Source organism: Panthera leo, chromosome D4 (assembly GCF_018350215.1).
Source record: "Panthera leo isolate Ple1 chromosome D4, P.leo_Ple1_pat1.1, whole genome shotgun sequence".
In the NCBI taxonomy this organism is placed as follows: domain Eukaryota; kingdom Metazoa; phylum Chordata; class Mammalia; order Carnivora; family Felidae; genus Panthera; species Panthera leo.
Window position 1 is genome coordinate 63,471,623 of NC_056691.1, and position 17,863 is coordinate 63,489,485.

Sequence of the window (17,863 nt, forward strand, 5' to 3'; positions counted from 1 at the left end):
CTTAGTACAAACCATTTATGAGAATTCTCTAAAGCTGCCACCAGCCCTCTGGGCCACTCCATCATTTGATAAAGACAGTTACAAATGTCTTATATGTTGGTGATCTATGAAATTAATTTTAAATGTTTAATGGAGGGGCGCCTGGGTGGCTCAGTCGCTTAAGCATCTGATTTGGCTCAGGTCATGATCTCACGGTTCATGAGTTCGAGCCCTGCGTTGGGCTCTGTGCTGACAGCTTATCCTGGAGCCTGCTTTGTTTTTTTTGTTTTTTTAATTTCTCTCTGATTTTATTTTTTAAATATAATTTATTGTCAAATTGGTTTCCCTACAACACCCAGTGCTTATCCCAACAAGTGCCCTTCTCCCTGCCCACAGCCTGCTTTGGATTCTGTGTCTCCATCTCTCTCTGCCCCTGCCCCACTCACACTCCAACTCTCCCTCAAAAATAAATAAAACACTAAAAAAACTAAAAAAAATAGATGTTTAATATAAATTTATAGTAAAGGTTCAATACCTTGAGACTTGGTGTGAAAGGAGTATCTGAAAAGGCATGAGTATTTCCCAATTTGAAATGCTCAGCTGAGCTCAAGTTGTTTTAAATACAGTGTATCCCAGGAACGCCCACTGAATTACAACTTTCTCTAATCTCTCCTAGGTGGGTCGTGCACATTGGAACACTCTTGTCCTGGATCTGAATTCCGTTCCCTGTCAGGACTGTAGTGCTCCCTTGGGTCTTACTCCAATTTCCTTCAACCCTGACAACCACCTCCTCACTACGAGTCAGGTTGGACTAGGTTCTCCATACTCCTAGTCACTGGAAGGGGTCCTGTTTTAATCCAGAGAGAACACAAATATGGCTCTCCTTGAGTATCACCACTGCTTTACCTATTTGCCTGAACTCCATCCATCTCCTCCCTTCAACCCTTAGGGTCAGGTAGATATCTAGGATATCAAAGGCAGCCTAGAATAGATATACTTCTTTGAATGTCCTTGGACATTATAATGTGACTGTTGGCATCATCCCCTCAGCCAAGGTGGCCAGCTGTACAGCTTTCCGTATTGTGTAAAGACACCCTGTTCATAACTAATCTTGCCACTTCAGTTAGTTTAGTACTCCTTATTCTATGCCCATTGATTTCTGTCGTGTCTGACTAAATGTTAATTAATTTTAACTCTCTTTGATTCTAACTTTTCTTTACAATTTAAAACACAGATCCTACTATTTATTTTCATTAATTCCCAAGAGAAGTAATAAATCAGTTTTTGCAGTCTGCGTTGGGTAAAAATACTTTGTAAGTCTATTCTTTGATGGACATTCTGTCAGATGCACAAATAACACAAGAGAAACTTACTAATAGACGCTCTTACAAAAAGACCTTCTCTAGCACAAACACCCCAGAACCCCCTCACTTTTTTTGTCTCATTCAGTAAAACAATAAAATATTTAATTTAGTTCTTGGTCTCTATAGATGGCTGAGAGAATATTCTTGTGTTAGATGAAAGAACACAGACATACCACAGCTTAAGACACAATATATGGAGTTATAATGGGTGATAAAGAAAGCTAGAGTAAAAAGGAGTATTACCTTAGGATCGTGTATTCCAGAAAGCTCTTCATAGATCTTCTCGCCTACCATGACAGCAGCCAAGTTCGCCGTGTATGTAGAGAGGCAAAACATACAGAAAATGGCCCAAAGGTTCATTAGAAACCTGCCAGTCCAGCATTTGGGGGGTTTGATGGCTGCTGTTCTACCAAACAAGAGGGCATAACAGACATTCAAGGCTGAAGAGAAGGAGAAGACTTTACTTCTATTTCGCCCCTTGGGAGTCATACCAAAGGGGCTCTTCCATTCATACAGAGTGAGGAAGATGGCAGTGATGTGCAGAGCCACAAAAATCCCCAGCCACATTGTCCAGTGGAGTGGCCACATGAAGGCTCCAATGGGAGCCGCTGTGTCTCGGGTCCTCACTAAGATGCCCAAGCTGGTGGAAAAGAAAGGGCTAGTAAAATCGATCACCTGGCTTCGTGCAGTATTGATGCTGAAGGAAGTGACTGCCAGGTGGGCTGACCCACTCAGAAGATCACCCACCAGCCCAGTCCAGTGCCCATTTTTCCAGGCTCCATACTTGCCATCCCCAACAATATAGAGGTCAAAGTCAAAGTTCATGTCTTCCGCTAGCTTTTCCAGCAGATCAATGCAATATCCATAGCAGCACTTCTTGAATTTGATGGGCACTGTATCATTACTGCTATGGAGGCTGCTAAAAAGGCCGTCCAATACAGAAGAGTCATTAGTCAAGGGGTTTAGACAGAGTTGGCCAGCAGGACACAAGCCTTCATCATCTACCTCCCGCGTGAAGACAAATGGATGCTCGATCAGGGTAACCACTCTCAGGTGTAGTTTACTTGGATGTTGGAAGTGGGTTTTGTGCCTCTGGGCCTGCTCTGGCCATATTCCATAGTCCATGACAATCTTCCCCCCTTGCCATCTGCCCAGGCGGGTCCACATTGGCTTTCCCATGGGGTCATGTTGCAGATTCCAGATGAAAAAGTTGTTTTCTGAGCTGATGATAGTGGAACCTTTTACTCTGATGGAACCACTGAGGCCTCTGAAAGTGGTGTTAGCTAGAAACCTGGCAGAGAGGAGCAAAGGCAAAAAGTAAGGAAGAGAGGTGAGGCCAAAGACAGGAAACAGTGCTCATCTTTGCTTCCCTATCTTAATAAAAAGAAACTCTAAATTTTTTAAAGGCATTGCCTGTAACTTCTTCTGGAATTAATAAATTGGACTCCTTCTAAGAAAAGAGTCCTATTTCACTGAGCAAATGAGATCTCACCCTCAGGTTCTAACATCTGGGTTAGGTGCTTGGCTCTTGGTCTTACTCCAGATACCTTTATTCTCAGTTAAGGGATGTGTTAATTGTTTCCCGTTGTAAACTGTTTATTCTATATTCTTACAACTTTCTAAGCTATGGAGGTTCTCAGCATCTTTAACATGTTTCATTTCTACTCTTCACTATATTCTGTTGCAATGAAATCAGCTCACCAAATTTTTTTTGGTGCAGGGAATGAGTTTTAATAAGTATGCTTATACTTTTATAATTACTTAAAAACTGCATCCGTAATTCCAGAAAACAGCCAAATTATACTTTCAATACTTCTCTTTTCAGAGTGGAACACATTTGTCCCCATGAGGCCAGTCAAAGCAGCAGGCATGTTGGATATCATCCATGGAACAAAGTGAAAGATGATAAATAGACTTGCAGATCTCAGGATAGCCTCAGGCTGCTCTCCCTCTAAGTCATTAGAGAAAAACAATTGGCTCTGGCTCTGGAGAGAGCTTCTCTGCCCAAGTCAAAGAAAGGAAAATTACCAAGTGAATGATATCCTGATTCCTAACCCTGAAACCAGACACTGTCAAGTATGTTCTGATATGGGCAAGACAGGAAAATGCTTGGTCACAGTCTGGGAAGATAAGGCACTACAAGGTAACATACAAGCTTGGGCACTTTTGTACTCTTAATTATGGCCTGTGACAGAAGAAAAGCCTAGACTTTAACGTCAGACACATAATCTCTGTTTGAATTTTGGTCCAGCCACCTTCTAGCATTGTCCTTGGAGACCAATTTACTAAACTCTTAAGATTCAGTTTTGTCTTCAGCAAAATGGGGAAAATAGTACTTCCTCCACTACAAGAGTTGGAAATAATGCATGTAAAATATATACCACACCTTTTTACACAAGGCGAATGTTTTGGATAGGGTAGCTATTATTTAATGTCATTCAAGTTTTTTCAATCAAGGCTGTCCCCAGGTCACTTTTCCCTATCATCTAATAGGATTTCTCTTGTTGGAGACACAAAGTACTGCATTATGAGAAACTCATAGAGGTTACCCAAGACCTATGTTAAACTAAAAGGAATTACAATGAAACGTGGAATATAACATAGAGGTTTTTTTGAGGAATCAGAGGATACAAGTCTAGGTTCTCGGCAAAACACATTCATCCATTACCTGCCACCAGCATTACTCAGTAATTGACAAATGCAAACACAAGTAGTAAGAAGTTATGCTGCCACAGAAGGGGCATAGAAAAATCAGAAAGTGTGAAGAATGTACTAATTTTCATTAGAGATATAAATGTAAATCACATTTTGAGATTGCTACTATCACTAAATGCAATGAAACTGCTCATTTTGGTAGGCTGCATGTAATGGTTAATTATTCATGTTAGCACTCCCCGGTGGGACTCTACCAGTTAGAATAAATTCTATTTTGCAACAAGTAATGAAGTCTCAGTTATCCTAGATTTTAAAATAGTTTTATGTTTCTTCAGAGAAGTAGGAACCAAATCATTAAAATATACAAATCAATCAATCGATAATTACCTAGGTACTATAAAGGGTGACTACAATTGTGTTTTTAATGAGCAATCTACTATTAGCTGTGTACACACACACACACACACACACACACACACACACGTGCACACACACACATACATGCTGACAGCCTAGGGAACAAAATGGTTTGTAGTAAATAGGTTAATTTCATCTGGTCAATTTGTTGATCAGGAAAGTAAATCTGGAGTTGTAGGAGACGCCCTTTACTATTTTAAGAATATCTGGGGCTTAATGAGTATAGATTTTTAGCTGGATGGACCCTTGAAGGACTGCCACTGAAAAAATACGTACTTAAATCATCTCCGAAAAGAAATCTTTCAGAGATTATGTAACTCTCATTGCAGTAAAAAGTATGTTTCATCAATATGTTAAGTCACATTCAATATGGCCGTAACTGAAGGGCAATGCTCAGTTGTCTCCGAGGCATTCATTTCTCACAGAAAGACTAATCAATCTGCATCTAAATGTCTTCAATTTTCCCAGGCCAGAAAACCCAGTGCCTGCTTCATTATGCAACTGACACCAAGAAATTGGGTCTCAGAGAATCCCCATTTACAGATCATCTGTCTATTTTATTTCCGTTTAATGGAGAAGGCAAATTAAAATAATCTCACTGATAGCTTTTAGTTATAGTCACCCTCACTATGTATTCTTTGTAATGTAATAAGAGTGTGTAGCAAAGTTTCAGTGCCTCCCTATACTAGTTAAAAAAATTAAAAGGGTGAAATCTTACTCTTGCTTAAATCAGTTTCTATCGTGTTCCTTTTTATTCTGCCCTACATTCTTCTTGGATGAACAAGAAAAAGAAAAATCGGGAATAACTTTATTGGCAAGAGAAACTGATAAAAGCACTGTTCTTAACATTAGAGTTACAGAGATGAAAGGCACACTCATTCTCAAGGACCTTAAAGTCTACCAATGGGGAGAAAGAAAGGCAAACAGGCAATGCTCAACCAGTATAATGAGTGTCATGTTAGAGGTAAATCTGGGTGCCATTGGAACAGAGAGCAAAGGCACTTGCACATTCTACTGTAGAGATGATAGGAAATCTTAGGGGAGGAGGTGCCAGAGTTGAGTCTGTAAGAAAGAATAGTTAGCCAGGAAGAGAAGCTGGGGACTGATGCTATTCACTCAGGGAGATGTGTGTGCAAAAGCCACAGAGTGCAAGCTGCGTGATGATAAGTGGTGTGAAATAAGGCTGGAGATGAAGGTGGGAAATGAATTTCAAAAGGTCTGAGGTTATGATGAAGGTAATGGGGAGCCGTTGCAGAGATTTTATCTGGGGAAGGGCATGACCATCAGATTTGATTTTAAAAAGTTTTTTTTTTTTTTTTTCCCAGTCAGCTATATAGGCAATGATCTGTAAGAAGGAGGGGGCTGAGCACACTTTCATTATGTGGGAATAATGCTCCTTCCCTCTTTCTCTTGCTTCTCTCTCTGCTAGCTTCATAAGGGGCTTAAGGTGGCAAAAGCTAAGGTAATAGCAGTGTAAGTGGAGAAGAGATGGCAGAGGCAGGAGATATATATTCTTCAAAAAGAAAAGTAGTGATTTTAAGGCACCAAATGTATAGCGTTGCATTTAGCACACAAACCACACCAAGAATGTGTGAAACTCAGTTTGATGGAAGGTCACATATATAAGTCCTGGAGTATTTAGCTGAATAGCAGCTCAGTGTAAGCCCATATAGCAATGTGGGTATTAAAAAAGAGAAATGTGATCTTAAATTCTTCCAACAGAAATTTAGAGCCTGAGTCACAGGGACCAATAATATCACCACACTCTGTGTTGATCACACTACTGCTCTAGCCTAGAAATGAATTCTAAATAAAACTTCCGGCTTCCAGAATGTTCTGAGGAAAGGTAGGGAGGTGGAAAATATAACAACGGGTAGAAGGCGGAACAATCTAATTAGAGACCAGGGTAGAAAAATATGAGAAAATAATGTAGGAAAAGCAGACTGCAACTAGACTGTAGAGGTTTTCCATGTCCATTTTATGAGATTGGGTTTTATTTAATAGGAAAAGGGGACCCGTGAAGACTTCTGAGCAGAGTAATGGATATAACCAGAGGTCTGCATTGTTAATATTGATCTAGAGACAGGTACACTGTGCATATAGAAAGGAAGAGATGGTGACCAGGAGACCACTTAGAAGAATATTACAATAGCTTTGTCATGTATGGTAAGGGCTTGGATCTCACTCTGAGTAAGAACCTAGTTTAGCACCATGCCTTTCGTGTGGGCTGTTTAACAAAGCAGTCAGGTATCCATGTTTTTTTATCAGTACACCTCCCAAGACACCACTCTGCTTGAAAGAATGAAGCTCATTAGTGAATTTGCATTGAGGTAACTTATCACTTTAGTAAAAGCTCCCAATTATCTCACTAATTAAGAATATGTGTTGAGTTGTACAGGAACCGAGATAAAATGTGTACTTTGCAAATTATGTAAAAACTGTTTTTGAGACAGTTCACGGTGTAAGCAAGATCAGTGTCAACTACATTTAAGATACATTTTAGAAGGCACATTTGCACACAAGACTTGACATGCTAACTAAAGGATTTCTTATTCATGAAAACAAATGAACAAAGATACTAAAAACAACACCTCCCCCATTCACTCATGGATTCATCAACAGTACTATGTGCCAGGCACTGTGCTAGGTGCTAGGTAGGGAATATAGTAGTGAGCAAAACAGATGTAAATCTATGTAGCTTATAGTCTACTGAAAGAGACAGAGTAAATGTGATAAGTAGGTACTGTGTATGGGATATTAGAGCTGCTAAGGGCAAAGGAGGAAAAATAAAGCAGAGTAAGGAGAGAAGATGTGCCTGGGGCGACCATAGTGGGGTGAAATTTTAAATGAGAGAGGCCAACAAAGGCCTCTCAGAGAAAGAAGTATTTGAGTAAAGAAGTAAAGAGTAAAGAAAGGGAAGGAGCTAACCGGGAGGAGGAGATCCAGGTAGAGCATTCCCTGTAGAGGGAGCACCAGGTGCAGCTTTCTTGAAGTGGGGTCGTATCTGATGTGTGAGGAACACAGAGGGGAGTGAGGGGGCATGAAAGTTTAAGACAAAGTCAGAGAAAATTTATGGGTAGTGAGAGCTGGGGAAAACACATGTTGTAGGTCACTGTAAAGACTTTGTTTCTTCTCTGCATGAGACGGAAAGCCAGTGGTGGGTTTTGAGCTGAAAAGCAATTTGACATGACTTCCATTTTAACAGGATCACCACAGTGCTTTGTTGACAAAGAACTGAAAAAAGACAAGAGCAGCAGCAGAAGGACCAGTTAAGGAGCTGTTTCCAACACCCATACAAAAGGTGATGATGGCTTAGCTGGAGGTGGTAGCAGTGAAGGTGTGAAGAATTAGTCAGATTTTTGAAGGGGGGGGAAGGGATGACAGGATTTGCTGATGGCTCAGATATGGTTGCTAGGAAAAGGAGAGGAAAGGATGACACCAAAGTTTTTGCCCCAAACAAGTGGAGGCCTGGAGTTTCCGCTGAGAGAAAACTGTCAGGAGAACCAGGTTTGAGGTAGGTGAGAACCACCAGTTCAGTTTGCTTAGGTTAAGTTAGAGAAAACTTACAGAAATTGAAGTGTAGATGTCAGGTAGTTGGTTAGAGATGGTGTGGAGCTCAGGAATGAGGTGGGACTGGAGCTACAAAATTGGAAGCCTTCCCTCTGGACACGATATTTTTGCAGATGAGAAGTCCGAGGAGTAAATCTGGGGCTCTCTAACACTCGAAGGTGGTGCCGTTGAGGAAGGACTAGCAAAGGGAACTGAGAAGTAACCAGAGAAATAAGAGAAGAGCAGGCTGTTTTGGGTGCTTGAAGCCAAGTAAAAAAGATGTTTCAAGGAGGGGCAGTGATCAAGTGTGTCAAATGCTTCTACATTCCTTAATAATAGAATGTTAACTGCAGTGTTTATCTAATTACATTATTCACGTACTATTTTTACTTTTTAAAAAGTTGTTCTAAAATTTACCGAAGTTAAAGAAAAATCTCTCACCAAAAATAATGTCATGTTCTTATAGATTTTAAGATCTGCTGCCCCCTGACTTCTCATTCATAGCATGTAGTTTTACCAGTAATGTTTTTATATTTATCATAAATCTGGATCTTTTCTTGCTTTTGAACTAGTCCTGGAATAACCCCATTGTTTCCAGTCTTCATTTTCACCCCATAGGAACCAAACCATTGTTTAAATACATCTTCCTCCTCCTGTGTCTTCTTCCTTGGCCCAGTTGTTTATAGGTCATATGTTTATTTCTACTTTGATCTTTTCTTCACTCAACTTACCTTTGTATATCTACTGCCCTCCTTTGTTTTGTATTTCTTTTTTAAATTAAAAAAAAGTTTATTTATTTTTGAAGGAGAGAGAGACAGAGTGTGAGTGGAGGGGGGGTGGGGGGGAAGAGAGAGGGAGACCCAGAATCTGAAGCAGGCTCCAGGCTCTGAGCTGTCAGCACAGAGCCTGACTTGGGGCTCGAACTCAGACCGCGAGATCGTGACCTGAGCTGAAGTTGGATGCTTAACCGATTGAGCCACCCAGGCACCCCTGTTTTTTATTTCTTTTTAAATTGTCCTCTTATCTTTGTTCCTCCCCCACCATTGCCACCTTCCATTAATCTTATTTGTACATAAGGAAATCTATTTTGCTCTGTAGAGCCATAAAATTTATTTTTCCCTTTGGGAACTTTCTTTGTATCGTTAAAAAGATCTGTATCCTCATTCTTGTATGTCTTGAAAAATGAGCTGAATCTCTTTTTCCATGATCATCTCATCATATTTAATATTCCGCCCCTGAGGAATGAGAGATTTGTTCATCCTCCACAAAGCTTCATAACATTTTTTAGCCTGTAAGAACTTCATTTTGACTTTTTGCCTTTGCCTGTATTACTGTTGGTGATATTCTCTCCAACTTCCCTCCCACCAACACCACCTAATTCTTGTCAGGTTGACTTGTTCCTATGCAGTGAATCTAAATATTTATTTTGTGGTCACTTTTAATTTAGCTCCAGAGCTATTGACTACACCAGAAGCTCAATAAAGCCCTTTGAGTAAGAAAGAAGGGAATACTTCTTTTTATATTTATTTATTTTTGAGAGAGAGCACGCACAAGAGCGGGGAGGAGCAGAGAAAGTGGGGGAGGACAGAGGATCCAAAGCGGGCTCCATGCTGACAGCAGAGAGCCTGATGTGGGGCTCGAACTCACAAACTATGAGATCATGACCTGAGCTGAAGTTGGAGGCTTAACAACTGAGCCACCCAGGTGCCCCACAAATGAATATTCTTAAAGTTTCTGGGGGCACCTGGGTGGCGTAGTCGGTTAAGCGTCCGACTTCAGCCAGGTCACGATCTCGCGGTCCGTGAGTTCGAGCCCCGCGTCAGGCTCTGGGCTGATGGCTCGGAGCCTGGAGCCTGTTTCCGATTCTGTGTCTCCCTCTCTCTCTGCCCCTCCCCCGTTCATGCTCTGTCTCTCTCTGTCCCAAAAATAAAAAAAAAAAAAAAAAAAAAAGTTGAAAGTTTCTGTTCTTCTTTTACTGGGGGTGGGGGACAAAAGGAGAGTTGGGAAGAGATCTACTAATGTTCAGAAATCCCATCTTTTCTCCATGTGACTCATTATCTACAATCATGTTAACTGCCAATCAAAACTCACATTCTCCAAAGTTCCAGACTTTGACATTTGTCACAAATTCGTACTCACAGTTTTTTTTTTTCCCTGTTCTTTATCATTGAAGGGCCCCAAACTATTCTTTCTTTGGATAGTCTTATGTCTTTTAGAGAATTTACACCCAGTTCTGATCTTTTACAACCACTATAGAGATCCAGTTGTCTGAATTATTAGCTATTTATATTTGATGTTTCTATTTTAATCCATGTGTGTGATTTTTCATAATTCTTCAAGACTTTTTTCTATTCCTCCTTATTCTCTAAATTATCCTCATTTTGTGTCTCTTCCCCAGGCTCTAGATGGTTTCCCCTTCCTCCATGTTTCTTAGTTTCTGGCATGTGGGTTAATCCATGGTTATCTCATTATTTCTTTTTGTTCTTTCTCTTATTATTTAAAAAAAAATTTTTTTTAATGTTTATTTATTTTTGAGAGAGACAGAGACAGAATGTGAGTGGGTTGGGGCAGAGAGAGAGGGATGCATAGAATCCAAAGCAGGCTCCAGGCTCCGAGCTGTCAGCACAGAGCCTGATGTGGGGCTCAAACTCACGAGCTGTGAGATCATGACCTGAGCCGAAGTCGGACACTCAACCGACTGAGCCACCCAAGTGCCCCTTTCTCTCTCTTTTTTTTTTTCTGAATTTTCTCTTCTTTCTCTCTTTCCCTCTCTTCCTGTCGGTGGACTTTGTATAACAGAATTGTCAATATTCTGTCATGTTAAAAGGAGATCTTATGTTCAATCAGCTCTTGACCATCCTCAGTTAATCACTGAGTTAACAGTAATAGTTAATTACTATTTTGTTGTTGCTGTTGTTGCCACTCTAGGCCCCCTCCCATTCCCTCTGAAATCCATCTATTTGCTTCCCTTTATTATTTTCAATGTTTCTTTTACCATCTAGCCACCCCTCCCCCCATCCCCGTTTTTTTCAATAGTGCCGGAGACCCGTTTCCTAATTGTATGGCCAGCTATTATTAGTTCAGCTTTCACTTTGTGGCCTCTTTCATTGCAGCAGACCCTTGCCTGATGACATGAATTTGTCACCTTAGCCACAGAGTTACCCAAGGTACAATTCTATCAGAGGACATTGCTTTCATTTTGTTCTCCATGCATGGGACAGCACTCCAAATTAAACATTAAATGTAGACAATTTCTTGAGCTGTATGTGAAAGATGCCTTAACTGTTCTTTCTAATCCTTCTTAGTGATCCTAAAGTGCAAGTATTTGGCAGATGATTACCTCCATCTTTGACTTTTCTAGCCCTAAGCCTGTGAGGGTGTGGATTTTGACATTCTCCGCATTCCAGAAAGCAGTCTCTTCCACAGAGTGACTGGTAGGAATAAGTAAATCCTTTCTTCCTACTGCTCTGCTTCCTAACACTGCAGGCTGTCAAGCTGAAAGAGACTTCAGTGTTCATCTAAGCACCCAGAGTACTGAGTCATCTTTGAATCTGCCTGGCCAGAGTTACTGCTTAGTAATGTTTGTGGGGTAAATGCAATTAGACCCATGTCTTCTGCTCGGATCGGACATGAGAGCTCTTCATCACTTTGCCAAAAGAATAGGGCTCAGCCAGCCAGGAAGTATTTGTATCTGCAATTTACAAATTGTTCAAAGAATTAAAATTCTAATACGTTTTCCCCCGAATGATGGACAGTATCAAAAATAGAAATTGGTTCAATGGGAAACCTCTCTGAGGATAAGGAATTTAAAAGGAATTAGAAATTGCTAAATTTCCTTTAACAGAGGGCCCCACATATTTTAATTGATCACATCAACTTACAAAGCTCACCTTTTAAAATAAATTTCTATCAGTTAAGGGACAAGAGCAACAGGAATTTAGTAACATATTAAATATACATATGTACCAACATGAATCATGTGGGTCTATGCTTTGCCAACATCAGCAAAACTCAGTTACTTACAAGTGAAACTGCAGAGTGGAAGGACAGTTCCTGTCCTTCTTGGCTTTTTTCCCAAGAGGAGGAAAATAGTAACCTATGTGATTGTGTTAATATACATTCTGGGCTGTGTTACTATTGGTGTGAATAGTACACCTCAAAAAATCAGACACATGGATATAACTCTCCCTTTTCTTGTTTTCGTGAGCCACAAGCGACAGGCTGGCACCTTTTGCTTTCTGTGTTTTTCTCTCACATTTGTGTTAGAGCTGTTCCACCCTCTTAAGCTGTTTTCCTTTCCTTCTGCATTTTCGTATGGACCTTGACTCTTCTCCATAATTGTGGTCTGTGCCCAGCCCTTGGACTGCTCCTGGTTGCTTTGTGTAATACCCCAAATGAATTCATTCTAGCTCTCCGGATCTGGCTCCAGCACTAACCCAGGTGCTGATATCCCTTCAGTAATAGCATAGCCCTGGCATTGGCACATCATGCAGTATTTACCAGTCATTCATCCATCCAGAGATTGAAGATTTGGAGACTGAAGTGGCCTGAGAGATAGATCTGGAATTCAGAGTGGAGCTGCAGTATTGCCCTCTATACTTTCATACCTCTTCTTGACATATTTCCAAATTTTATAGTAGATGCATACAAAGGAAAAAGTCAACAAAGAGCACAATATCCTCTTTGGCAAATAAAAGCTTGGAAGCTCTCCTCATTTGGAAAAATTCCATAGTTTAAAACTTGCTGGATGCTGGACTAAGCAAATTTGAGTTGTTTTTATCAAAATAGGGTCCTGAGGGAATACCTCTTTTCTAATGTTCCTTATTTGAGGCTTCCATGACTTAGTGAAAATTTCAGACTCAGCTCTTGGCATGATTTAAGTGACACAGAGAGAGCGGCAAGTTCAAAGGATTTCAGTGAAGTTAGTTCAGTGGCAGGGGTTCCTACTGGAAACATCTGGAAACACAGACCTTAAGCGCAGGTCCCTAAGATTCATGACACCAAGGCATGTGCTTTCTAGAAGTACTGACACCTTGGATGCTCTAGCAGACAGCGCTAACTTAGGAGTAACAGTTGGACACACTAGGTCACCACACAGCAATGGATTCTGCTTGAAGATACAAGGAACCAGAGTTACCAGCATCCAACCCCTGGCTCCTATGCTGAATGCAACTGCATCTTCTCTAAGTACAACTGAAACATATAGGCTAACTAGTTTGGCCCAGTAGGGTCCTTCGGACAAGAATGCTTATACAAGAGTAGTCATGCCTCCTGATTTATATAGCTTTTGACTGAAAGAATATGAATTACAAAGTAATGGAATCCCAATTAAGGAAGGTTTATATCAATTCTGAATTGAGAATTTGGATTTAGATGAACTGGTTTAAACCTTCCCTTATAAAGTACTAGCTGAATGACCCTAGGTATACCACTTGACTTTTCAAGGTGGGAATCCTTATTGTTATGGAAATTAAAGTTTCCAAAGATTAAATAACTTCGCTAGGGTCATGGTGCCAGCAAATTATTGTAAACATGGGTAAGAATATTCAAAATTAGAATTCTATCCTGCAGCCTCAAGTTCTTCTGGACTTGTTTTCACATCCAGGAGTAAAATGGGGCCCATCAATTTATACCTTGGGATTTTTTAATAGAGATTGTTTTAGTCTTTTTTTTCTGAAGTTTCCTAGTGCCTCACAATACCTGGCACATAGTAGGCTGTACACAATATGTGCAGAATCAATAAGTAAAGCAACATTTGTTATTAATGAAAGCCTAGTGAATCTTGGTATTGTCTTGGTATTGCTCGACTATGCAAGTATAAAGATGAACACAGCTTGGACGAGTCTCTAGCATGCTGGACCATTCTTCAAGGACAAATGAAGAGAGGGCCTAACAATGCCAGCTAATGCAAGAGAATAATCACTAGTAGAATGGGTGTTGTCTCACGAATGATAAACAGCTCAGTCAAAGAAAGTGGATTAAAAAATACATGGGGCGGGGGGGCACCTGGATGGCTCAGTTGATTCAGCGTCTGACTATTGATTTTGGCTCAGGTCAGGATCTCACAGTTCGTGGTATCGAGGCCTGTGTCGGGCTGTGTGCTCACAGTGCAGAGCCTGCTTGGGATTCTCTCTCCCTCTCTCTCTGTCCCTCCCCTGCTAGTGCGCTCTCTGTTTCTCTCAAAAATAAATAAACAAACTTACAAAAAATACGGATAATTAGAGGAGCATATCCTCTCTTAGTGAGAGAACAGAAGGGGGATTGTAAGCTTCCTGAGATCAAGGTCCCGGTTTTCTACTCTTTATGTCTCCAGCATTAGCCAAGGGCCTCGCCTGATATTCACAACAAATGTTTTTGAATGTACAAATGAATTAATCATGGCTACCTGATAGAGAACTGACCTGCAGAAGCTGTTCAAAGAATAAAGGCAAGATTCTATGGCCTGTTTAGAAGCTAGAGTAACTATCAGGACTATAATTAGTAAGCCAAAGGGTCAGGGACTTCTTGGGCCAAGAGAATGAGGGGTCTGTCAGTGACTAGACTTGGAATTCTTAAAGACCCAGTAACAGTCTTTGTTCGTGCTAAGACTAACCCAAGGGAGCTCTTTCTCTAACAACAATAGATTCATTAGCATGCAGGGCCCAAAGAGAAGCACGGGCAAAAGCCTAACCCTAGGAACAGCAGGTCAAACTACTCACTTTCACTAGAGTCTGGTGTTTACAGTGCAATAAGGAGTAAAGGTGGGAAATGCTAAAACTATTTTTGAGAAATAAAAACAATTTTGCTATTGTAATGGTCTAAAAAATTGCTTTCTAGGTTTTTATGCTGTATTACTTTATTTGGTTAATTTGTTACCTGCCATTCAGGTGACATCCAGTATGCATACAAAATGCAAACTTCTTAGCTTGGTATAAAAGCCCTGTGTGGCATGCTATCAAATTAACTACTTTTGCACAACCATGTTGAATCCCTTTCATATTCAATGTATGCTCCAACAGTACCAAATTTCTCTTTTAGGTCTTGGTTCATTTACATATGCCATTTCCTATGCCTATGAATTTGTTCCAAACCAGAAAATGACTTGTTTATCGTAAGATCCGATTCCAGTGTTTCCCCCTCAGTCTTTGTCTATATGGACACATCTCTATTTTTAAGAATCACGTATCCTTTTGTTTTATAATCATTTCCCTACTTTTCAACCTCATGCACTAGGCTGTCAGCTTGAAAACGGCAGGAGGCATGTCTTCATTCTGTCTACCTCACCCTAGTTTAACAAAGAGTTATTGGCCGCACAAAAACACCGGCACATATGCACTTAGGAAGTTATTACTGAATAATATACTAGATATCATCACCTCAAATAATTAACATTTAATAAAACAACTTGCAAATAAATGTTAAAGATTACACTATGAACTTAGTCCCCAAGTGGTTTTGTCTACATTTACATATTATTATTATTATTTTATGAGAGAGAGAGAGAGAGAGAGAGAAAGCGAGCACACTGTGAGCAGGGTAGAGGGGTGGAGGGAGAGTGGGAGAATCTCAAGCAGGTTCAGGCTCCACACTCAGCAAGGAGCTTGATGCGGGGCTCGATCCCATGATCCTGGGATCCTTGACACGAGCCAAAAATCAAGAGTCAGACAATCAGCTGACTGAGCCACCAGGCGCCCCTACATTTAATTATGATGGGCATTTGCTCTGGCATGTGGGGACCCTGGAAGAATAAAATCCCTTATACCTGTAATTACATCTATGTGCTCTGTCATGAGAACTGTTTTTTCTAGTCTAAAAGCCTATGCTCAAAAGTCCATGTTTTGGGGTGATTTCATTAACATTTTAAAACGCTAACAATTCTGTCAGCCCAAACTAAAAATGGCTGTGTGAGAAATGAGAGCTTGCATAACTGACACTCGCTATTCATGGCTCATTATCCTTGGGACTTTTCATTAAGCCGTGAAGAAGTGGGGTCAGCCTCACAAAATTTAGGAACAATTAAGAAAATTACTATATGCAGATGTGACTTATGGACTGAGGATAACGAACTTCCTAAAAGACTGTATTCAACAAAATAAATAAGACTGATGGAAATTCCACAGATGTTTTATGGCTTCAGGCAGCTTTTCAGTTATGCATTATAAAGACTCCTTCCAGAGATTAGCCCACTTCTCTTGAACCTTTCCTGAACACTTTGAAACTTTCTCTTTGACTGTACTCCTCAGGGAGTCTAAGAAGTCCTAGCCCTATTTCCTGAAGTTCTTGGAGTTCGCTCTCAAACACATCCGTGGATATGAAAATACTGCCACTGACCCTCATACATTGTGAATTGCTGCCAGGCACCAAACTTTACATTCTTCTCTTAAACTTTCAAATTTTGTGGGATAAACATGTAGAAACAGCCACAAGGGCAAAAGTTATCCAAGACCCTCACATTTCATCAAAAAGATAAAACAAAAAACAAAAAACAAAAAACAAAAACCCATGTTTTCAATTTAGACAAAATTTTGTCTACCAGCACCTATTTTTCTTCTACAGCAGCAGATAATGTAGGATGTAAATATAATAAGAAATTTCCTTTCCTTCTTTCTGTTCCAATAAATGTCTATTAAGTGGCTGCTATGTGCTAGGCATTAAACTACGCTGAATAATAGTGTCTCAACAGAATTTCTACTTTAGCTCAGAAGTCAGGCACATGGACAAATAATGATGATGGAATGGGCTAAGTACCATCATCTAATTTCATGTACAAAGTACCATGGGATCCTTGTGAAAGGAGGCATATAACTTTAATATAAATTAAACCTTGAGGAGCCAGAAAGACCAGTTTGATCTTGATAAAATGAACCCCTAGGGTATATACAACCCAAGTCAACAAATATTTCTCCTTGTAGTTTGTAAACGTTTTTAAGATCCAAACAGAATCATTTTCCTTGTGCTCTCCATTGTACATGAGACAGAAAGACACTAAATAACTTAATGTAGGTTTCATAGGGTTTTTTTCTTATCTGCTGTTTATGATTATCCTTCCAAAATGATGACTATTCAAAATCATAAATAAAGGTTTTGCTTATATTTTGTTATGAAGGAGAATTTTCTTATCCCAGTTAAAATCCTGGGCCTCAATTATGTGTTAGTTCAAAAATAGTAGATTAAATCTTAGTAGTGGCTGCAAAATAAAATATGCAAGACTTTAATCTTGTGGAAATTAAAATACAACATGGGGAAAATAGAAAGTTCAGGTGATGACAGAATATCTAATTTTATCATCAGTAGATTCCTAATAAATGACTTTTGAATTATTTTATTGTTTTAACAACATTCTTTAGGGAGTGTATAGGCTGTGGGTAAACTGCCAATACATGGCATTTGGCATGTTGCCTTGTACATAATAGGTGCTCAGTCCATATATATAGGATTCAATGTAAAATGCTTACGACCTCCTCACATCTTATCACATAGTCATGTCTTCTTAAAAGGCAAGACACTAGGGATGCCTGGGTGGCTCAGTATGTTAAGCGGCCGACTTCGGCTCAGGTCACGATCTCGCGGTCCGTGGGTTCGAGCCCCGCGTCGGGCTCTGTGCTGACAGCTCGGAGCCTGGAGCCTGTTTTGGATTCTGTGTCGCCCTCTCTCTGACCCTCCCCTGTTCATGCTCTGTCTCTCCCTGTCTCAAAAATAAATAAAACGTTAAAAAAAAAAATTAAAAAAAAAAAAAAAAGGCAAGACACTATACAATGGTCTTTTGTTTCTCAATATAGTAAGATGTCCTTGTTCCAAGGTCTGCCTGCTCAGTCAGAAGAGCATGCAACTCTTGATCTCAGCGTCGTGAGTTCAAGCCCCACAATGGGTGTTGACATTACTAAAAGTAAATAAACTTTAAAAATGGGACAAGCCTAGAG

The 17,863-nt window shown here is 40.1% G+C and overlaps 1 protein-coding gene across 1 annotated transcript in view; it reads right to left on the minus strand.

Moving 5' to 3' along the window:
- Positions 1–17,863, minus strand: part of GRIN3A (glutamate ionotropic receptor NMDA type subunit 3A) — a 170,052-nt gene that overhangs the window by 96,896 nt on the left and 55,293 nt on the right. Inside the window, exon 3 of the mRNA XM_042912479.1 lies at positions 1,587–2,634. Coding sequence (XP_042768413.1) covers positions 1,587–2,634 — 1,048 coding nt within the window. The remainder of the gene's footprint in view (positions 1–1,586; positions 2,635–17,863) is intronic.